We start from the raw sequence: 25294 nt of genomic DNA on the forward strand, positions 1-25294 counted from the left end.
TTCACTACTGACATGCCAAACCTACAGTCTTCAATCAAATCAAGTATTCAATCAAATAAGAGAATTATATATAGAGTGTTTGTAAAAACCTTATTAAGAACTCAGGGGATGGTCCCCTAAATTGAAGTAAATAAAAAACTTTATATCAACATATGTTCAGGAACGATTAGTTTTCCAGTTGTCTGCCATTTTGCATTTTTAACAAAAAAATTCATTTCTCAGGGGTGGCTTACTGTATTGAGCTGAAATTTTGTGCACTGCTAGGGTACCTAGAGGTACTTGTATAAAAATAATAAACCTGCTCTCTCAATCCATTTCAAAATGATGGCCATGTAAATTTTTTAATTGTTAATAAAAAAAAAACAAAGCTAAAATAAATAAAAGCTAGTTTATTTAAATGTTATGTTATTATAAAAATTGTTAAGCATTTTATAACCAAGAAAATGACACCTTATTTATTCAAATCCATTCCTAAATGACAAAGCTATGGCAAAAATTATTACAGTGTCATTCCAGATTAAAAAACAGTTTTCACTTCCTTTTGAATAAAATTATGCAACTTGACACGATCTCAAATGAAATAATTTTATTAATATTATCATGTAATAAATTATAATAATTTAATTATATGAAAAATATTACAATAAAATAAAATTGTTGCCAGATGTATCAAAACTGGTGCAGTCATACAATTATTAAAAATCTGATACGGACATCACATGACTTCCTTGTACGCCTATTAACTTACATATACACATTTTTTGCTGCACTTCATTTAAACTTATTTCATTTAAAAGTGAGATACGATTCTGCAATTCTAATAAAGTGGAGAGTTATAATTGCTGAAATATTAGTTTTTATTAACATCAAATATTTATACAATTATTAATTTGACAATCTTACATGAAATATTAGGATAGAGTAAAAGTTTATTTATTACTCATATTACTACATCAATATTATTCATATCTTCATGAGTTGCTGATTAATAAACATTTTAAATTTCTGGTGTGTCATATAAAAAAAAGTTAATAATAATTAAACTTTTCCGTTTAGTGAATTCCTGTATACTGGTTGCAAATGTTAATTTCGACTTTATGGTGTAAAATATTCAGTTTTTATTATTGGATTTTGGTGAATAATCAAAACTTAAAAAGAAACAATCATACAGAAAAAAGAAAGATAACATGAAGAAATTTATCTCTAAAAATTAGAAGAGGATGAATGTGAAGGGGAATGTTAAGAACAAGGGAAGAATAAGAAAATTAAGAGAAGACAATAAATACAAAGAGGAAGAAAATGTTAAAACAAAAAAAAAAATAAAAAGATTAAGGGGAGATGATAAATATAAAGAGGAAGAAAACATTAAGACCAAGGAAAGAATAAAAGATTAAGAGAGGATGATGAATATAAAGAGAGAGAAATTTGAAAGCTAGAGAACATGTACACAAATTAAGATCAGAAGGATTATATCAAACCAAAGAGCAATTAAATGAATGGCAACAAAAAACTAATAAATGAAATGATGATCTACTCCAGCTTGGGAAGAATATTGTCTGACAACATCAGAGGAGTAATGAACTGAAAGATAATAATTTTTTGCAATTTATTAAAGATCAGGCATATGCCTTCATGTATGTGTTGTTTTTGTGAGGGTCTAGTTTTCAGTCTCTATGTAGTTAAGTTTAGTGTAGATAAAATTAAACAGAAATTCCACCAGAATAATTAAATAAAATTAAACAGAAATTAAACTAGAAAAATCCAAAAATAATATGATTCTAAATTATAATTTTCATTTAATATTAAATAATCAGATGTTTCACCAAATCTATTACATATTCACATATGTAGAAATTCCTATTAAATTACATATAAACATTTTGAAAAGTACATAAAATTTTATTTTACTAATAACTTCTGATTTTTTCATATTTTTTTTTTTTAATTATTGATTGTGATTTTTTATTATCACGATTTAATAATTATTAAATCAATATATTTAAACAAAAAAAAGTTAAATAAAAGGAGATGAAGTCTGATTCAAACCGATGTGCCTTCTCTTGTAAGATCCAAATATTTCATTAATTAAAAATTTATTTGGCTGTAACTCTCTAACCAATGAAAATAAGTACCACTTATGATATATCGTTGAAAAACTCTCAGTGAGAGTTTATTATTACAGTTAAGTAAAAAATCTAAAAAAAAATTGGATTTGGCTTTTTTGGACACTTTTGGTTCAGTCGATTGCAATCAAAAGGGGAGGAGCACAACTAGATTTTACAACAGCCTAATCAAAAATTTCAGCATCCTACACCTAATCATTTTTGAGTTATGTGAGATACATAAACGATGACATAAATGATGAAACTAGTCAAAATGGATTTGAGGGTGGTCAAAATGAAATCTGAAAGATTTCAACGGAAATATACATGTGATGCGAAAGGTATAACTTCTCCATTTCGTCAGGTGTTCAGTTGTTGACATTCAACAACTCCTAGTCCATTGAGCTCATCTTCTGTGCCATTCAGCAAATCCCTGCATACAACTACTCCTCTGGAGGTAATTAGTGTACCAACCTATTAGTGCATTTAGTATTTAGTGCAGTACAAACTCAACATCTAAAAATTCAATCTTCTAGCCGTGACTATTGAAGGTTGTTGACAATTTCAACAAACATACCATAGCAGTTTTCCTTGTCTCCTTAACAGGTCCTCCTGCAGCTTCAGTAATCCCTTGTGCAATCACAAAAGGACTGATCTTTGTAAAGTCTCCTTCATTCCTCTTTATCACCAAATATCTTGGCAACGCTTTACTTAGGTTAAAATTTGGTTTGATCCTTCTTTTCAATATCACTGAATTTGATGCTCTTGCTTGCTTGCTAAGACAAAGGCTCTTCTGAATGAGGGTTTTTATGTGGACCCTCTGCCATTGGAAACGTGGAATTTGAAGTATCAATGAAAAGGTGTTGTGAGTCAATATGTCACAAGGTACAGGCAGAGAGGCAGTTGGGGTTGACCTCAGATCATTGATCCTGCCTAGGTTTCCCCAGTCAGCTGGGTTTCCCCAGCTGACTGATTTTCTTTTTTGAATTGGAAGGTGATATCTGGTCTATTGGCAGGAATTGTTTTATCCATATGAATGTTGACATCCCAGTATAGTTTGTATTTAGTATTTTCAAGTATGAATGTTGTTATGTATTTGTAGTGGGAATCTGTGTTTTCAGTGAGCTTGTGTGTTGTGGCTAGTGTTTGGTTTACTACTTTATCTGCTGTGTTATGTCTGGCTGTGTATTTGGTTCATGTTAGAGTTCTGCATCCACCTATGATGTGTTCCATTGTTTCCTTTTGTTGATAGCGTCTCCTGCATGTGTCATCATTTGTGGTGGATGAGTTGCTGATTATAAACTTTTTGTAAATTTGGGATTTTAGATTGCTATGACTTGTCTTGAATGGCAAGTAGGAAACTCTCTGTTTCAGGGAAGAGCTGATTGTCCTGTCAGCCAGGTTTATGATTGTTTTTTGTTGACATAGTCTTGTGTGACATGATATCTGTTTTTTCCATGGGGTATTTTTTGTGACCAGTGTCTATCTTTTCTTGTTATGATTGTATGTGGTTATGTGTGGCTTGTGGGATAGAGCGAGGGGTGTGTAGTTTTGTCTGCTTTTTCTATCGCTGTATGTAGAGTGATTTACTTCATATGAAAGAAGTTCCTGAATGTCTGTATTTGTTTTGTATGTAGTGACTGTATGTCTATGATTCCGCTCCTCCATTCTATTCTCCCTATGGTGAACCTTTTTTTGCATGTGTAGGGGTGTGACATTCTGTGTTTAGTGAGTTCTGAATGGATGAGGACATAAATGTTTTCTATACCTGAGTGTGACCATTTGATGAAGCCAAAGGAGTATGTGAGGCAGGTATGGCAAATGTGTTGATGGCTTTCGGGAGGTTTTTGGAATTTAGTTTTGTTTTTAGGAGTTTAATAAGCTGGTTTTGGAATTCATTTTTGAGTTGCATTTTTATGTGTGTGTGATCGATTTTGATATTCTGATGGAAACCTATGTACTTGTATGTTTTGTTTTTGAACATGTTATTAAATGTTTCATTGTTTATGGTTTCCGTTTCAGGGTGATTTCCTCTGTTAATGTGGAGTACCTTGCATTTACTTATTCTGAAATCCATATGGATCACTGAGGTGAAAGTTTCTATGATTTTGAGGAGTCCTTTTAGTTGTGTCTCTGTGGCTGCATATAGTTAAATGACATTAATGTAAATTCTGTGTTGGTTTGTTTTTTGGTGTCAGATGGGATAGTCATAGACTGTATTGTTGAGTGTGTTTGAGAGTGGGTTGAGATAGAGACAGAACCAGGGTGCTAATTAAATCTCCTTGGAAATTGCTGCATCGTATGTAGTGATCATCTGTTTGGATTTGTTCGGATTGTGTTTTCAAGTGGTTTTTGGCCCACCATATATGATTTGTGTCAGAAAGTATCTAAGGTATGGATTAATCATGGATTAATCATCTTTTTTGTAGTCTATGTAACAGGTGTAAAGTTTGTTCCATTATGATGAGCTGTTCTTTGCATCTTTGGCTTTGTTTCCTGCATCCTATATGCTCTTCTGGTAGAATGTTATTTTTGTGTTGTTCTATCTTCTTGCAGATTGTTGCAGTGATGGTCTTTTTCAGGGTTGGGAGGCTGGTGATCAGTTGATAGTTTGATGGGTTTCTGGTGTTTGAGTTTTTAGGTTTAACGTAGATTATGCCTTGGGTGAGGAATTTAGGGAGTATATGAGGTTGAAGTATAATTTTGTTGATCTGTTGTGTGAAAGATACACGTGTAAAGGTGGTCTCTTTTCAAAAGTTTTGGATGTTGTCTACACCAGGGAATTTACAGTTGTGTGTGTATTGATTGTTTCACTTGTATTGTAAGTGTGATGTTTCCTTGTTCTGCTGTGTGCTGGTGATTGTCTTCTTTTGTTCTGATCCAGAGAATGTTATTATAGAGAAATTTGGGTTCTGACCAAAGATTTTTCCAGAAATCGGTGAATTCTTGTTTGTCTGGTGGTTCTATTGCAGTTGATTGATTGCTCTACATTGTTTTCTTGGTAGAACTGTTTCTCAATTCTTTAAGAAAGAAACAAAAAAAAACTAACAAAAGATTGTTTGTTTCTTTTCTTTTATTGGATTCTTTGAATCTATGGAGTCTTGTGGCGTAGATAGTTTCTGTTTGAGTGAATTGTAAATCTCTGGAGGTGTTTGTTGTGGTGACTTGGATATAAGATTGTTCACAGCTTTTATAATGAGTTTTGAGATATTGCCATTTGTGAATTGGGTGAGATACCCTAACTTTTTTCTAATGTTATTGATTTTATTTTCAATTCTGTTTTGCCAGCTGGGTTTGGTTTTGTACTATTAGGGTTTCTTGGTATTTGTGATAAATTCTGTTTGTTCTAGGCAAGTGTAGTAATTACCACTGCATATATTATTGCATGGATGTCCTCTATGGTGCTTTAGTTTGTTATATACTGGGGTATTATATTTATGTTGAAAGATATTCATTAATATTTTAACTCAGTTCACAAATTTGAACACAATGATATACTTTACTCTATTAGCAGGTCTATTAGCTGGCACAATACTATATGAAGAAATTGGGCTAAAGTTATGTAGGAGCCTTCACATACTATATTAGGGGAAGATAACCTTACAGAAAATATAATTTTTTAAGTCCAGGTAGCTACCTCTAACAAGAGGATTTAATAGCTTAGAAAGAAACTTAGTGTCTATTGAAGTTAGATAGCGTGAGCTTAAGTTACTGTCAAAGAGTCTCCTTCCAGTTACGTAATTTATGTGAAGTGAGCTGTGTCACAAAATTACAGTAATTTTAATTTTGGTTTCAAGGGTAACAAGTGCTTGATATCCCATTTGTGGCAACATAAAGTTATATTGACTGTTATAATCATTATTACAAAATGTCAACTGTTACAATTAAAAGAAATATTATTGTTTGATTGTTTATATTTTTCAGTGGTGGAAATCATTTTCTTAGTTATAATTTTGGCCGTGGCTGTTTTCATTTTACATCCTTTTATTTTTTTAAAGCTATAGTTTAGTTCTTAAATTTTTTATTGTATAAAAAAATTAAAAACACTTCATGTACACTTTTTACATTCTTACATAAGTTTTATCACTTCTAATATTATGAATTTATAAACACTTTTATTCTTACTTGTATCCAAGTAAGGAACATATGGCCTTGGGTGATGTCTTTTGATCCAAATTCTGCACACATGCAGGACGCCAGCTCTGTAGTTCTGGCTGAAACACCTCCACCTTTCCTTTTCCTTCATCTCCCATCTTTTCACTCAGCCTTACTGTAAGAAATGAAAAAGAATGTGAGAATCATACAAATATTTATATTGTTACTACAATTCACAGAAGATCAACTATTAACTGCAGGCAAGTTTAATCATGAGAATTTTTTAGATTCACATCAGCTATAAAAATACACAATGATATATTTTTAAGGATGCACACAGTTGCCATGTGCACGTGGAATGAGTCACAAGCACATGCCTAAGATTGGTTTTATCTAGCCTTTACAGTATGTCTTTGTTCTGCATTTTGTTTTGTTGATATTTATTGCCTGTTAGATTTGAATTTCTTATCACTATTAATTGAATTAATACAATTTGATATTAGTATTAATTAGTGTTATTGATTAGAGTAATCAGTGTAAGAGTTCTGCACTAATACTAGTTATCATAAGTTTCTTAAAAATGTAATATAGGATAGAAGTTAATTACAAATAACGAGTACAGTTCATGAGTAGAAGAGAAAATTTTTACATCATAACTTCAGGAAAAATGTTTTTAATTCACTGAATTGTGAAATAGAACTGCATTATGAAAAACAACACATTTCTTTCATTGCTTCACGTTTATTGTAAATTTAATACTCTTCTTTATCGCCTCCCTTAGCTATCATAGTTGACACTATGATAACATAAGGGTAGAGATACTGTAATAGCATGTGAGTCTATAGACTTTACCTGATGGAAAGCCTGCATCCATCTTTTCACTGCTCACAATTATCAACAAACTCTTTACCGACACTACTGAAGCATCGCTTGTATCACCAGCTCCTTAATGTGCTTATGTATATACCTTAGTCGACCTCTCAAGGTACTGTTTACTCAACTCCTCAGCCACCTAAGTCTCCTTTCCTGTCAGTGTCTATTTCTTTTTTCCATGAATTCTGGTCCATTCTGAGGCTTCTTATATTGCTCAAATCCCTCTTCGTGAAAGACCACCACAACTTCATGCCTGCTTACCTCCATTTCCAAGTTTCTTTGTTATCCTTGTAATTCCAGATCACAAGATTATCAGAGTAGCACTATAAGTAGAAACTCAATGAATCATGAAAATGGGGTAGTCCATATTAATGCACAGAAAAAAAACAGTAATATGAAAAATATACAAATCTAGAAAGATAATAAATTAAATTAATACTGATATAAATTACAGTCTCAAGACATTAATTAATATATATCAGTGTACATATCATTAAATGAATGTGAAAAAAATAAATAGGTCTACTAGCATACCTAGCTATCATATTAGCATATAGTGCAGGTTTTACCTCCACTATATGATTACTTGCATTTCCTGTCATGGTTGGGGGATGTTTAACTGATCAGGACTTGCTTCACTCATCCTTCCTGTTTAGCCAGGGGGCAGTGCTCCCTGTGTTCATTAAACTCATACTTGTGAGGATAATAATGATAAATAAACATTCTTCTCAATTTATAAAAGCTATCAGTATATTTTAATTTCTGTATGTGGGTTTCACAACAGTTGGACTCAATCTTAAAAATATTAGTTATAGCTGTTTACCCGTACTTGTTACAGGTAAAAATGTATTTTGCTTGGTTCTTAGCATTGCCTGACAAACACCACTAGGAGATGACTGAAATTCATTTTTCATTTTTTTTTTTTAAATTTTCTAATTACTTTTATGTTTTTTAGTCAAGTAATCGAAGGCAGGTGCAGCCAGCTGCATCACAGATACAGTAACAGTGGCAATGGCTATGCTGGTTGAGTCACTGTTCAACCAACAGTGTTACACCCCTTAAAAAATCAAAATTCAAAAGTCCTAAAAATGATTTTTTTTAGATACTGATTTGAAGAGTATTTGCAAGCTGAAATCTAGTGAATAATTAAAAATGGAGAAAATTTGTGAACATTATTAAAATTTTCTTTTTTCACCCCTTTCAAGGTTGAATTTAGAAAAATCAGGAAATTGGTTTTTAGATATTTACATGAAAATTACACTCACCAAAAATCAATTTAATATCTTCATTTGTTATGGAGAAATTTAAAAAAAATAACTGGTCTTCAAAAAAAATTTCTAAATCAATTTTAACCCTTTAAACTCAGAATTTCAAAAAAAATTAGAAATTAGTTTTTAGATATTAACATGAAGACTACATGCACCAAAATGCAAGCTGGTATCTTCATTTATTACAGAGAAATTAAAAAAGTTAAATTAAATTTCATTGTTACTCCACTTCAACCCTTTAAACTTGGAATTTCAAAAAATTATTTTTTAGTGTGTATTTACACTGTAAGAAGAACATGTATACAAATTTGCATTAATTTATCTTGTCATTTTTGCTGGGCATTGATGAATCAGTCAGTCATCAGGAGAAGTTGCTTTATAGGTACAGATAATTATTATTGCTTTATATTAACCAAGGATGTAGACAGAGAAAATGATTTCAATAAGAATAAATCTTGTAATTTAATTTTAAATAAACTACAAGATTAGAAGTCTAAGATGCTTTAGACAGAAAAAATTCTGTATTTTGGTTTGATGGGAGTGATCTCTATTATTTTTTTTTTTAAGAATAAATGACTTTTTATTCCAAAATTTTTTGCACATTCTTAAGTATAAATCCATGAAAATGCCAAAATTTAAATTTAATAAAAATTATTTTTTTTTATTAAAAATATTTTTTAAAAACATTTTTAATTAATAAAAAGCGTATTTTTATATCCTGAAAACTCATCCTTATTTTTGAAACGGCTCAAGTGGAAATATTATTTAAGATGAGAGTGTACATATTAATAAATAGTAAATAATTAATAATAATGGCAAGCATAGTGATTAATTAGGTGCTTCAGTTTCAAACAGTATGTTTTGATCTTGTTGCAAAGCAAAATCAATTCGGTCATCATGGAAATATAACACCTACTTCCAAAATTTAGCACTGGACAGCAGAAATATTATCATTAATCTATTATCATTTAACATTTAATCTATTATCATTAATGGGAATGTTACTATATTGATTAACTATGGCACATATAACTGAGAAGCTCATTGCAGTGTTTTTTCTTCATTCAAACAAAGGTAGTTAAGAAACAAAAGGCTTTTATGTACTAATTTACTGTCTAAAAAAAGTAAAATAAAAATCGTTTGCTGGCTTTTTTTCCAATTAAAAATTTTTTTTTTATTGGAAATGCAGACTTTTCTAATCCTGTAAAGTCTTTTTCTTCTGATATAGATTTAGCATATCATTCTTAAATAGGACAGAACTGAATAATCTGATATTTTATGAAAAATCAGTTTCATTATGATTTTGAACACAATTTAAATTGTAAATTAAGTTTAAATCATTAACCACTACCAAAATTAAACATTAAATTGACTTATTTGTTCAATTTATTTATTAGGTACTTCAAGTATAGAAACAAATTTTCAAATTACAAATTTTAATTCCATTTCAACTCATAGAGAAATATTCATTACAATATAGAATAGTAAATTTAAATGAGTATTGTAATCCTAATGAGAGTTAATTTTTAATACATTCAATTAACTTGTAATTGTATACAGAGATTAAATTTGTAATAGCAAATTTTTTTCTACTCCTAATAAGAAATTACTGTAAACAAAATTATTTCTCATTTAATTCCTTCTGGTGAGTTTACCTTAATGAATCAAGTTGGCTCACTCATCCAGATACAGAGCTGATGTACAACTATATAGCTGATAGGTGATGTACATAGCTAAAATTCACAAATTTTCTGGTTCAATATCCCCAATTTCACATTCTGAAGGTAAATTTTCAGAAACTGTTATTTTCTGTTAATCATACATTAAAGATATTCTACACAGTAAAACAATCAGATATTTTTTTTAAAACTTGCAGAAAAAACTATTAAATATCATAGAATAAAAATACTATAAAAAAATAAGAGGATGAAGAGAATAATTTGATTTCTAATAGCAGAATTTTCTTGACTGGAAACAGCTGTAGACATTACTACAAATATTATTTAACTTTAATTATAATTAATTTGATTTCATTAATATCAAGAAATATGCTCAAAGAAAATATAAATCATTCGATAGAAATCACATCCAAATTGAAGAGTTGCTTGAAGAAACCAAACCACATATGTTGAAGAGTTACAGGGAATTGATAAAAAAAAAAAAAAAGAACTGTAAATACATTTAATATTTAAAGATGAATATACATTTAATATTAACTTTTTATTGTAACAAACATATTTAATTTTACAGTGGTATGATTTAAATGTGCAATTTATCAAGATCAACTATTTTTTTATTTAAGTCGGCACTGACATTACCAACTGTAATGTAAATCAGCCTTTACTGAAACTAACTTATTACAGTAAATGATGGTAAAAACACTATAAAACTTACTACAGTTCCTTTCATCCTGGCCCCATGGACAGTCAACAACTCCATCACACATATGTGATTGAGCCATGCAAGTATTTGCACCACAGTGAATCATTCCTGAAAAAAAATCATGGTTTCTTTTTTAATTGAATTTAAGAAAATTAAATTATTGATCTAATATCATGGAGCGGTTGAGAAATCATGCTGGCAATCCTGAATTCTCTTACACATCTAGTACAGTTTTACTCAGAACCAATTATGACTTGTTTTATTAGACTCTACTAATAAAACAAAATTTGCTCAAATTCAAAATTTGCTTAAAACGAATTTTGCTCAAATTCTCAAGCAATATGTGTTAGGATGAAAATGTAATTTTAAATCCTTTTAATGCCATATTGATATTTTGAACTTTCATAGTAGTCAGTTGATTACATTTGCTACATGGAAGTTCACCAGTGCTAAACACTTACCAAAAATATATCAACTCAGAGTAATGCAAGTACAATGGTGACTCACAGAATGGTACAATAGTGATAAGAAACTACCAGTTTTCATTAGTAACAATAAAGAACTGTTTATTCAGCCAATTTCATCTGATAAAATGAGCTTCATTACTATATTTTTAAAATGATAATAAGATAACTTGAATTACACAACTGCTGCTTAGCTTCTGAACTAGCAACCTGCCGGGTTGGTCTAGTGGCGAACTTGTCATCGCAAATCAACTGATTTTGAAGTTGAGAGTTCTAAGGTTCAAGTCCTAGTAAAGGCAGTTACTTTTATACAGATTTGAATACTAGATCGTGTATACTGGTGTTCTGTATTGGTTGAGTTTCAATTAACCACATAGCCCAGGAATGGTCGACCTTAGACTGTACAAGACTACACTTCGTTTACATTCATACATATCATCCTTGTTCATCCTCTGAAGTAATACCTTATCAGAGGCTAAACAGAAAAAAGAGAGAGCTTCTGAATTTGCAACTTTTATTTTGCCGAATTATAGTAAAAACTGAATTAAAAACAGTCAGTTTTTTTTAATAAAATATTCATACATTCTATGCATTTGGTAATTAAATTATTCATTATGATTTGATTTGCTGGCATTATAACACTGTTATAAACTTGATTCTTACGATACCTTAACATGGTGACAAATTTTTGGTTTTTACACATAATTTTGCTGTTTTACAACAGACTAATGAAAATATTTATTATTTTTTATTATGTTAATTTATGATTAATGAAAAAAATAATATTATAAATATTTAGTCATAATTTTTTTTATGACTAATGAACTATTAAGTTGAAATTATATAGTATATTACTTAAATGTATGGAGAAGGTTAATTTTGTTTTGTGTTGTTAATGATATCCATTTTGATTTTCATATAAATGTTATTATTTAGGTTTTATATATTTTTTGATAATCTTGGGTAGGTTGGGAAAATTCTTAGAGAGAAGGACTGATAATTTACAAACAGCATGTACAAATCTTCGGTTTATGTGTTTTTGGAAGCACTTGGGTGACGCTTCAGGATGGATTTATTCTAGGACACACTGGTGAATATTTAATATAGTGTGTTTAGATTTGTTAATTTAAACAATTAGTTAAAAATTTTGAGAATTTCTTTTTTCTGTGTGCATTCTGTAATATTTCTTTTTAACTTAATTTAAAACCTTATCATTTAATATTTCAATATTAATAACTCTTATGTTATTCTTGTCATATTTGAGTAATTTTATTTGTTGGTGTTTTTGTTTGAACTTTTTAAATGAATGAATTTTATTTAGATATTGTTTTATGTAGCAATGTAGGTGGATTATGAATCAGACAAGATTAAATGACAGCTTTACTTGTCTTCTGTAGGGGTAAGGAGTCCTAGATCACATTTTCATCATCAAGTTTTTTATTTGTTCTATGAAGAATCCTTCCTTTTGTAAAAATGTGACAAATATTGGAATATTCAATTTTTGTAAATGGAAGGAGGCTCTGTAATGGGAATTTTTACTTGGCCATGTAAGAAGACTTAGTGAAAAGTTAAAAAATTGTGTAACGTTATTTGCTTATGCATATCATGTAACCAATATTTTTTTAATTAAAACTTGGTGAAATGTATTTGAAAGAGAAGATGGTTTCAGCAAAATACTTGAACAGGAAAGTAGTTCAGAAAAGTGTTGAAAAGGAAAAACATTGGTTAATTAAAAACAGTGTGTATACATACATGAGTAAATGGAAAATTATAATCTATCATTTAAAATTTACCAATAAAAATGATAATAATTTTGTTTAATTAACTTATGCTATTTTTAAAATAGTGTCAGATAATTATTATTTATTACCTTCAGCACACTGACTGCAACTGAGCTCATCTGATTGGTCCTCACAGTCAACATGGCCATCACATCTCCAGTCAGCTGGTATACACCGGCGAACATCGCACTGGAATCCAGTCAGGCACACTAAAAATATAGGAAAGAAAATCATCAGAAGATGTAAATTAAAGAAAGCTATTATAAATTTAAATAACATTAAAAAAACAGTACTATTCTTCATTCTGCACAGCCAGATTCAAAATATTTAAACCACATAAATCTCATCATAAGTTTGTCTACATCATAAGAATGTAATTTGCTCTTTTTTTACTGGCTGCTTTATTCTACCTATCATATCTCTAAAAGTAGCATTCTCAGTTACAGAATGGTATTAAGTAAAGATGTAATCATAGGGAGGAGAGAGATCAAAATTATGTTTATTTAATACAGTACCAGTGGATTAAAAAGAATATTGTCATGAATTTTGTTCTCATATGGTAAAAGAAAATGTGTAGGCTTGGATTGGGCAGCATATCAGACACAGGTGTTAAGGATATTCACATAAATTCCAGCAGCTCTGCTGTAGGAATTGACTATAATTACACTGATAGAAAAAAAAGTTTTTTTTAATGTTTCTCTAAGTGTGATAACATTTCTTGAATTGCTTTTTTGCATACATTACAGATCTGTAAGTACGATTTTTCTATCACCCTTAGTTTTAAATAAATTATGCTTAAAAAAAAATTAAGGGAAAATACAGTTAAGATCTGTAAAAATTATAATTTTGCACGGCCATACCTGTGTTAGAATGATTTTACTGATGCTTTTCTTTTATATATAGTCTCAGGCACATCCTGAATTAATGTCCAACAGTAATCAGCTACCATGTTAGTATTCCATTTCCCTTTATAGTGGCTTTGTGGAAAAAAGATAGTTAGTCTTGGTGAAAACGTTCACTGTAATCGTCACTTACGTCTTCAAGGTTGTTCAGGAAAAAATCCAGATGTGAGTGGAGGAAATGTATTTTCAAAGACATATTACATCCCATAGCTCTGTATGAAGTAAAAAGTTGATTAACAGTATTGTGGTAATTGTTGGATTTTTGTTTGCCGAAAAAGTTTTTACAAACATCTTTAAATGAAGCCCAAGCTGCACTTTCTACATTATGTAACATTGAGTTAAATACATCATCTTTGACCTCTCTTATTTGAGGACCAACAAATATTCCTTCTTTAATTTTTCCTTCACTTACAATCGGAATTTCCTGCCTGATGTACAAAAATCCAGGACTATCCTTCTTCATTGCTGTTACAAAATTTTTCATTAGTCTTAGCTTAATATGGAGAGAGAGTAAAAATATTTTTTGGGCTCAACTGAGGGCTCATGAATAATATTTTTCCCATTTGGAGTTAAGTTGTCTTGTTTCTTCCACTCTTTGGTAACATAATGTCTATTCCTAGCTCGGCTGTCCCATTCACAAAGAAAACACATATACTTAGTATAGCCAAACTGCACGCCTAATAAAATAGCTATAACTTTCAGACCACCACATATGTTCCAGCTATGTTTTTTATAACTTATTTTTTCAAAAACTTCTTTCATCACATTGTGTGTCTCTTTAAAATTAATACCATAAGTGATTGGTATCGAAGGTTATTTGTTACCATTGTGTAGTAGAACCACTTTTAAACTATACTTGGACGAATCTATGAAAAGGTGCCAGTCCCCAGGTTTATGAAAATGTCCTAAGTGCAACATAAGCTCATCAATATTTGTAAAATAAACCAAATTATGTTCATCAATAAAGTACTGAGAAATTTCTTTTTGTCGGCTTCAAAAGCCTGAAATTTTTATATTTTTTTGAAGTAAATTCCAACTTTGCAGTCTTGAACAGTTCAGCTTGATTTTTTGATAAATTTAAATCCCTAACCAAGTCATTTAATTCACCTTTTGATATAAGATGTGGCTTATTGGAAGATAATTAAAAATCCAAATCATTGTTGTCTTCTTCAGTACTGCCTGATTCTTCATTGCTGGTTTCGAAACATAGATTTACAGGTGGCTCAGATTGCTAAACAAAAGTAACAATCGGTTACATGATTCTTTGGTTCACGCCAAACCATAGGTATACAAATGGCAAAGCCTTCCGTATACCTTCATTAAATACCTTTATTAAATTAAATTAACTTACCAATTATTTTAATGAACATAAATTATTTTTAAATGTTTACAAAAGTGTTATTGTAAATTGCAATAAAAGAAATAAAACTGGATACACTTTTCTGTTATATCTATTGTTAGTAAAGTACTACCCACAATAACATGGTTGTACTAAATATCTTGGAGAGAAAATTTACAACAAACTTTTATGGAATGATTATCTTGATGAACTGGACATCAGGCCATCAAAAACGCACATATTTTATTAAGAAAATGTGCCCAAAGAACCTACTACCTATTTTGCTCTCTTTTATAGTCATGTGTCATATTCTATAATTTTTTGGGGAGGCTACAGCACTAACAGTAAGCTACTATTACTAATGCAAAAGAGGATATTATGTTACAACTTAAAATGGAAAGAGTCATATAGGAAATTTCCATTCAGAATGACCTTTCAGCATTACTGAGTTTGTATTGAATCAATGGTGAAAAAGGCTAAAATTAGTGCAAGAGAAATCATATGATTATCAGATTCGGTGACATTATTCAGATTACACTGAACTGCATAGACTGATTGTTAAAGAAAAGGAGCTGACCTACATAGGTTGTGCACTGATTTCCCTGCACCACTAAAGGAAATTAACACACTGAATGATGTAATTAAGTTACAAAAAAAGAGTTGTATTAGGTTAAGTAAGAATATTAATCAGTTGAAAAATGAATAAATAACTGTTAAATTAATTTTTTTTATGATCATATTGTTTTGTCTGTTTATTATTCAGAGATTTACTATTAAATCCTATCAGCAATATAATCCTATCAATATTTGTTAAATGGCTTGGCCTATCCTATTCTCTAAATTAGAGGTTGTATGGATGAATAGAAAATATATAAATTAATGTTATACAATTACTACTTTGATTGTAATATTGTTCTTCTATCATTGCAATGTATCTTAGTGTGCACTGTTATTAAAAATGTTAACTTTAATAGTTTGCCAAATAATATTTGGTAATCTACTTGCCGGTAATTCTAATCTACTTTTATTGTAGTTTTAGGAACGGTATGTTATAATTTGACATGGCTAAACAGGATTGACGAATTGTTGAAGTGCTTACAGGAACATGTCTAAAATACAGCCAATGAAATATCTGCTTGCTTTTATATGTAGATATACAGGTTTACATTTAAATGCTGTTAGTGAATGCATTTAAGATCAAATGCTCTTAGTGGTATCTTCACAAGGGCTGATGAATTGAAATCTTAACTGTGTCTCCCCATAGGTAATATACATACATTATGATTTAGTTTCACCACATAATAAGTAAATAAAACAAAGTGTTATATTTGCTAAAATGTATTTAGATACTTGAAAAATATGTTTATTTTATGAATTACTAGCTGAAATAGAAAGTTACATGAATCAGTATTTGGTTATAGTAAGGGAAAATATTTAAAAGGAACAAGCTTTATTTAGATCTTTAGATCTTTATTTAGATCTAAAGATTTCATGTAACTCTAATGTTGAAGAGATTTAGCTTTATTCAAAACAACATACAAACCCAAAGTTACAAAATCTTTGCATGAAATTGTGCAAGCCTTATGAGGAAAAAAGCCAGCAGAGAATTGCACAACTTTTAGTTACGAAAAATGTAATTTTTAAACAATCTTTTATTAATAATTTTTCATTGGTGTCCAACAACTATTTTTTTCAGCTCATGAACTAAATATGAGATTATGGCAAATACTTCTTTTATTTTCAATTTTTGTTTTTTCAAGCCAAAAATACTCATGAAGTTGTAACCTACCTATTTTCTGTTTAATCACTGCTAAATGTCAAAGCACTGCACTCTTTTTCTTTTTACTCTCAATAACAATAATACAAAAATAATTTCTAACAAAGAAAGTAAATGGAACAAATTATGGGCTTTGTAATTTTTTTGTTTGCCCTATCATCAATTCTCTGATTTTTTTCTTAGCAATTTTTTATAGATCCAAGACTTATTTTATTAAATAACATTTTAAGTTATACTTTATTTTATTGAGTTTAATATTTTATTATGTTTTTACTGTGGAAATTTTTGTGGATTTAAAAGAATATTAATTAAGAGTTCTATCTATATAAAAAGTGAATAAAATTTTATAAAAAGTAATACTGAATCTTCTTAAAAAAATATTTACAGAAACATTCTATACCTGGTTTCTGAGCTCTAATTTCAGCTTCATTGACCTCATTGTGGCCAACACATTTATCTGGATCAGAGGATTCAGGAAATAATTCACATATGAGATAATCTGGCAGTGACAAACCAAATACATCTAAGAAAAATCCACACCTTCTCCTAGTTTCTGTAAAAGAGTAACAAAATTCAAAAAATTAATATAAAATGAAATCCTGGTTCTGGCTCATCAGAACCTAAATTTTTTAAATTTAAAAAAAGTTCTGTTTTGTAATCTAAACTCCTGAAAGGACATGCCTAAAAATGAAAATAAAAAAGAATTCACTAACACAGTTTAGAAGGTTAATTAAAAAAAAAAATCCTTTACAAGAAACTTGTCACATAAGTGTTTGTTGGTGTACTCACATCAAGGATTACAACTGAAAACTTCCATCACATTTTTAGTATTTAGTTATACATTCTGGACTTCAATGTTTTATGTCAACTGTACACTCTGAATTCTTAAAATTTCTTGTCTAAGTTGATGTCTTGGATAAAATTATATCTGAATTTGAGTCCTAGTAAAATTGAATTGCTGTGTAGTAATGTAGTGAAGAATGTAATTCACTGTTGATGAAAAAATGATAAAATTGGGTCTTCTCATTTTATTGCCACAGTTCCCTTGACTGAACAATAGGGATTCAATTTTAAAAAGTTCCAGTTGGCTCTGCACCATATTGCATGTCAGACTTCCAATTTTTTGGCTACTTTTTTTTTATTTTTCCAGAAAAAAATATTGCATTAATTTACTTGCCCAACAAGCTGGTCTAGTGATATAATCATTGCAAAATCAGTTCTTAACAGCTGATTTTTGAAGTCGAAGGTTCTGAGGTTCAAATCCTAGTAAAAGTTAGTTGCTCTTTATATACGGATTTGGATTTTTATACTAGATTTTTATTTATACTAGATTTTTATACTAGACAGTGGATACTGGTGTACTTTGGTGGTTTGGGGTTCAATTAATCACATGTCTCATGAATGGTCGGCCTGAATCTGCACAAGCTACACCTCATTTACATATCATATTGGGTCATGGGGTTGCTTATTAAATAAAAAATTATTATTAAGTAAAAAATAAAAAGTAATAATAAATAATAAGTGATAATAATAGATAATAATAGTAATAAAGTAATAAAAAGTAAAAAAAATTATTATAAGTAAAAAATTATTATTATTAAAAACCTATCATCATTAAAAATTAATTATTATTAGTAAAAAACTCACTTAATGATAATATTTCTACATTAGATTCTAATAAGCTTTCTTGTTATACAGGGAGATGTACATCCCAACCCCGGTCGCCACACCACCCCCTCCATTCCAAGTCCTGAGAGGCTTTACCAGAGGCTGTCTTTAGACAGCCTCCCTCTAACTGATTACATCTCACAGTCATCAGCCAGGCCTCGGTCGGGATGCCACCGATGTAAATGACTTGGCAGACATTTGCATCAGTAAAATACTAGTCAAATTTCACTAGGCTTCAGACAGAAATCATCACATCCAACCTAACATGATTCCCTCAAACTAACTGACCGAAACCGCGGAAGCACGAACCCTGCACCTAGTAAAGATTTGACAACACCGTTCTTAACTGTGAGTGCCTCAGAAAATGAACGAGTTTAAAGTTAAATCAGAGCTACACTCATACACTCAGCAGTTGTATGAATTCCTTTTTAATACTAAGACATCAGAAGTTTCTTTATCAATGTATTTTTAATGAAGAAGTTGAGATGATGAGTGCAACAATGCTAGAAGTTTTTCCTATATTGGACTCAATACTTCCAATTTGGAAGCCGCTAAACCATCACACCAAACAATTATTGGTTACTGTTAAACAAATGAGATTAATTACACATATGTATTTCCTAGAATGGTTCTTTTCAGGAAATAGAATTCATGTTCTCAAAAAAAAAAACCCGAACTTTATCTTTTTTCTTAATTTTTTTTATTGGGGTGCTAAAAATTGTGCCTTCTGTTAATGTTTTAATATATATGTATTTGTATTACTTTAATTTTGAAAAAAATACTTGCTCTTCAACTTGATTATTAATAAGAGTGAGATGCAGAATAACAATGTCTAAATGAGAAATAACACAGCACTAGTAACATAAGAGGAAAATCACATTTAATTTTTGTGTAGACCCAGAGAAATATCCACTTTTCCACAGTAAACTGAAAGAAACATTGATTTTACATATGGATTATATGAGTCTGGAGTAATGGGGTAAGCCTGTCTGTAGCTTTCATGTTCTGAAAGGACATGAGCCAATGAAATGCATGAATGCTCTTATTCAACCATGAGAGCACTCACTTCTCCAACCTTATTTTTCTTGTTTTAAAAAATTTATTAATTAAATTTCTTTTTATTGAAAAATTGTTTTTTCAGTTTTTAAAAATTGTTATTTTTATTTGTTAAAAAAAATTAGTTTAATTTTTACTGGACGATAATTTCTAAGTATGTAATTAAAGGATAATAAATGTTTTCCTACTGCTGATGTGACTTCGGAGCCAATCATAAATTATATCACACTATTTATCTCTGATTTTGTTCTCCAGCTCTCTTTCACCACAATTTCATGCAGTATTGATTTTCTCTCTGATATTTGTTCTCTTCAGTTCTCAGTTCTGGATGGATCTTGGTTTTCTTTGTAATCCACCTCTACTCTTCTTGATTATTTGTTTCCTGTTACCAGTTTTGGATACACAAAACCTTCAAAACTCACCTCTACATCTTTTGGGACTCTTGCTATTCCTAATTACTTCAATTGCACTCTTCATCATTCCTTTGACATCCTTCCTTTTGTTCATTATCTGCTCATATCCAGATAGAAATTATATGAATTTTGCACTAAATGGGTAAGCCCATCCATAACTTTGATTTCCAACCACTATTTCATAGTTTATTTCTTCCTGTATCTTATTTTTTTCTCTTAACAAAGACAACTAGATGTTCAAAACTCCTGGGTCACTCACGTTCTGCTCCTCCTAAAAATCACACTTGTTACCATTCTGCTTTCTGCCACCATCATTCTCAAATTGTTAATTCTCTCTGTATTTATTTCAAGCTTTATTTTTATCACTTCTGGAGCCAACATTATAAATAGAGCAGTATTGTATGGTATATTTCTTGAAATGAGAAGCACATCAGTCAACTGTATACATATTTAACAACATTTATATATTAATTACCATTTTCACTCAATCTTGGTTGGTTTTACCTAAAACTATAATAAATATGGTGGTCGACAGTCTCCTTCTTTGATTTCAGATGCAGTATTAACTAATCAGTTTTGTTTTGTTGCTAGTATAATGCTTGCTTTAAAGTTTACTTACTTAATTTTAGCCATATAAGTCAATTTTCCAGAGATACCATGTCTTACCAGTACTAGTGACAGAATTCTCCTATTGAAGTGACTAAAAGCTTATCTAAAATTTACAAATAAAAAATGTAGGTCATAATAAAATTAAAACATTTTTTCAAGACTTGTCTGATAACCAAATTTTATTAGTGATGTTTCTTGCATTTTTAAAGTTTCACTGTTTACCTAGCTCTTCCACATAGACAAATATATTTTAAGTGCATAGTAGAAAAAATGTTATATGCTGTGTTCAAAAGTATTACCAATACCACACTCTTATTGATACTCATATGCATCTACCAACTTATAGGCTTATCCATTTCATTCCTATATTGGGAAGGTTTTGGAGCTACCACATTATATAGCTATGTAAATATATTGTAAGTCCTCTCAGTATTGGAGTCTCATTGCTATCCTCTGTTCAGTTTAATAAACTGAATTATTTGTCTCAAAATATCACAAATAATACACACCTAAAAATATCTAAATCATAAATACATTCAAATAAAACAGATATATGCATATATACAATATTATTATTTACGAATATTTACCATATTTGAACTAAAATAATTTTATTTTGTTTTGCCATCTATACTATCAGCCACCTCACATTTTTCAAATGTATGACAACACCTGATATGTTATGAAAGCTCTGCATAATTTTGCTCTTAAACATGTTTTCATTGAACCAGTTCTGAGGCAGAAGAAAAATGTCTGTTATACTGTGTATGATTTAGATTTAATTTACTAAGCATTTGGCACCATTTTATTAATAAAATTGTATAAATTAAATTTCCACTTACCAATAATTTAAAATTTGTAAATCCTAGTACTTTCGTAGCTGTTATTCCATCTTTAGGGATTTTCTAAAAGATGTTAATTTAAATTCAAATCAATCATCATTTTTAAATTAAACTGTTATGTTCATAATAGTCGGTCATCAGGAACAAAATTAATTCGTATGTCAATAAGACAGTAATGACATGTTTGTAAGATGTTTGCAAATTAGATAGATAACAGTTGCAACAGATAATAGTCACAAAGATCTTACAAACATAACGTTACTGTCTTATTGACGTATGAATTAATTTTATTCTTGACGACTGATTATTGTGAACATAACAGTTTAATTTTAAAAACGATTATTAATTTGAATTTAAATTAACACTTTTTAGAAAATCCCTGAAGATAGAGTAACAGTTCCAAAAGTACTAGGATATATACTTTTTAAATTGTTGGTAAGTAGAAATTTAATTTATACATATGTATGGCTTGCCTTGTGTTAGAAGATACAGTATGTTTTTTCCAGTTATATTGTGTCTGTCACAGACAAGACATGACTTCTACTTTTGAAAGCACTTTAAAAACATATACACTGGGAAATTTTTCTAAGTTTTTCGAAACAAATATCCACATTGTCACCTATGAACAACATGTGTTATTATTTGTAATATTAACAGGATAGACAAGGAAACAGTACAGTTCAGAAGATTAAGAAGTAACAGAAGTGTGCTTCTTATAAATTATCAAGAAAAAAACTGTAAAGTTTAATCTGTTTTTAATATAAAGTGCAGAAAAATGAATATAAGAGAAAGTTATGAATTTCACTTAACATTAAAAATACTACTTTCTCTCATTTAATCTTCACAGTAAACCCTTTTTAAAACTGCAAACAATCAATAATTAATTTAATCAATATTTATTAGATTTTCAAATTGTAAAATAACATTAATTTTAATGGATTAATGAGACATGAAATTTATAATGGCACAAGGTTTAAATTATTTTTAAAATAGATAAAAGTAATGATAAATACCAAGACAGAGACTACGACACGGTCGAACAAGTTGACCAGAGGGTCCACACTTGGGAACAAAAACTGAGCATAGAAAAAGAGCTGCCAGCTCATAACATCTAACATCAACAACTGCATCATAGACTTCTAGTTCCTGGAAAAACAAAATCAATACTTCATGAAGCAATTTATTATACATTATTAACACATTACCCATGCTTCGCTATGGGATTTTAGTACTTAATAAACTTTCCTTTTAATCTAAATTAATACTATTCCTGAGGAAAACATTTTTCTCTAACACCTTAAGAAATAAATGCTCTACCTTTGGTTTACACATCTGTTTTAAAAGAATATATATCATCATCATTCCTTGTACAAATATGTAAAAGAAATTGTAATAAGAAGAAATAATAATTTTGCTTACAATTTAAAAAAAAAAAAGATAAAATGTGGCAAATTGTGGGCTTTTGTGTTATTTTTATAATTTTGTTTAAAAATATTGTATCCCAAAAGAAAAACTTAAGTTTTATAACAATATAATAATTAACAATGTAACAGTAATAATAAAAATAGTCTATTAATAGTCAGTGTGGAAGTGGATCTAATATCTGCCTTATATAAAATTATTTTTAAAATAGATAACAGACCTGCTGTGCATCTCTTTGCGTGAAATGACCAATGTAGTTTGGAAACATGGTGAAATTGTACGGTACACGATGTTGCTGACAAAATGTTACAATCACAGGAAGGCAAATTCCTGAAAAAATTCACTACAATTATGAATATACAGCAAAGTTAGTGAATAGCATGCAAAATATATGTAATTAATAAAAAACTAATTATTTTATTTTTAATGAGGATGAATGTTTCTCGGAAATTGGTAAAAAATCTTATTATTGAAACATACAACTTTAATGTTGTAAAATAAATAGATTAACAATAAGCTTGATTGAGCAGATTGCATCTAAATTTAAGTTGTTATATTTTGCATTCTATAAAAAGTTTAGATTAGGTAAGAGTGAAATTTTAATTCTTGGAGAAACAAAAAGCTGTTATCATATGTTTGGCACTGCGGTTTGAAGAAGCTAGATAAGTCCAGAATGTTGAATTAAAACACATCTCAAGGAAATCTTTTAAAGGCTATTATGAAGTTCCTTTGTCTGTGATATTTCACTTGTCATTTGTTTGCTGATTTATCTGAATTTAACTTGTGTAATTATTATTGTTTCTTTGCAACCCATGCTTACCCCTACTGAGCGAACAAGGAGCTCCGCCATTATTCCATCGAAGTCCACTGCCTTATCCCTACCTAAACTTCAGATGGCTTGACGCACTTCGGCCTCAGTAATCTCCAAAGAAAATGTTCCCCCAAGAAAATGAGCAACCTCACATTGCACCCACAGATGGTATGTGGTCTCCCCAGCTTTGTTGTCATCAGGCAGTAAATCATCTAGTAGTTTGTGCAAAATTCCAGATGTATCTGAAATCACAGATGTGAAATCACATCTGCTCGAGAGAGCAGGCAGAAGAACATCCTTCCTTCGTTTGTGTCCCAAGACCTTATATATGACTCCACAGGAATATCCTTATTCCCCTGCTCATGCACAAAGGTACATCAGGAATCCCTCTTCACCATACGACCTTGTGAAAGTAGTGAGATCTGTGGTCCCAATATTCTGCAACAAAGACTGCCTGTCACTCAGTATCATCCTCACATTGAGATGCTCTCATTAAGTGACAGACAGCCTGTTTCAAGGCTGACAATTCCCTGGACCACCATGAAACAAGCATTTCTCAACCTTTACTGTGAGGAATCAAGTTGTCAGCGGTGTCGATGAAGGTCGCTGACGGATTCTGTGTCAAGTCCTTCAATTCCAAAGACTCTAGACCAGATCCAAAATTCGAAGTCTGGCTGAAAGAAAGTCAATAAATTTCTTCCAGTCCGCTTACCTGTACAGGAAACAACTCCACTGAACTGAAACGTTACATCGGTAGCACTCATTCGAACCACCAACAATCTCATAAATAATCAATCTATGATCACTTGAGCAATTATCCACCACCTTCCAGTTACAGACATTGGCAGTAATAAACCCACCAACAGTAACATCAATGTTCATTCCACCAAACAACCGACACCCATCTAGATTATCTACGTAGGTAGGTAACTCACCAGGTACACTGAATACCTGTAGACTGTATTGTGCTAAAAAGCCCTCTCTCTATTAATTCAGGTGATCATTGGTGAAGCTGCTACGCCATAGTAGTGACTTTGCGTTCACATCAGCCCCAATTATGATTGGACTGGGACCAGAGCATCATATGATTTTATCCCAGATCTCAAGATGATGATCAGCAGGGTCTCTATACTGAAAGTATGAACTTGCAACATATAGATGCAAGTTCAGAATATCCACACAGACAACAACATGATGATTATTAGAGAGATGATTCATTCAAATGAATGAATCTATTTCCCTTCTACACACAACAGCGGATGTATTATTAGAACCACAATAAAATCGTTTCTAACAAGAAAAACCTGGCAATTCTCTGAACATGCAGTTTTGAGATCAAGCAAAAACTTGATCTCAAACCCTTTTTTATTACAAAAAGTTTTAAAGGATGTACAACTACTTGTTACTTGTAGAGTCTCTTTTGTGTGTACCAAATTATGTATAGAATTTTTTTTTACTATATTCTTTTACTGAAGAAATACATTCACTAG

General features: G+C 30.3%; 1 protein-coding gene across 4 annotated transcripts in view; it reads right to left on the reverse strand.

The window, feature by feature from the left end:
- Positions 1 to 25294, reverse strand: part of LOC142334226 (atrial natriuretic peptide-converting enzyme-like) — a 145791-nt gene that overhangs the window by 36689 nt on the left and 83808 nt on the right. For all 4 annotated transcript variants that reach the window (XM_075382080.1, XM_075382077.1, XM_075382078.1 and 1 more), the window contains 6 exons: positions 23214 to 23323; positions 22585 to 22717; positions 17384 to 17536; positions 13055 to 13174; positions 10733 to 10828; positions 6228 to 6372 (listed from right to left, as the gene is read on the reverse strand). In XM_075382080.1, coding sequence (XP_075238195.1) covers positions 6228 to 6372; positions 10733 to 10828; positions 13055 to 13174; positions 17384 to 17536; positions 22585 to 22717; positions 23214 to 23323 — 757 coding nt within the window. The remainder of the gene's footprint in view (positions 1 to 6227; positions 6373 to 10732; positions 10829 to 13054; positions 13175 to 17383; positions 17537 to 22584; positions 22718 to 23213; positions 23324 to 25294) is intronic.

Source organism: Lycorma delicatula, chromosome 1 (genome assembly GCF_047948215.1).
Source record: "Lycorma delicatula isolate Av1 chromosome 1, ASM4794821v1, whole genome shotgun sequence".
Classification (NCBI taxonomy): domain Eukaryota; kingdom Metazoa; phylum Arthropoda; class Insecta; order Hemiptera; family Fulgoridae; genus Lycorma; species Lycorma delicatula.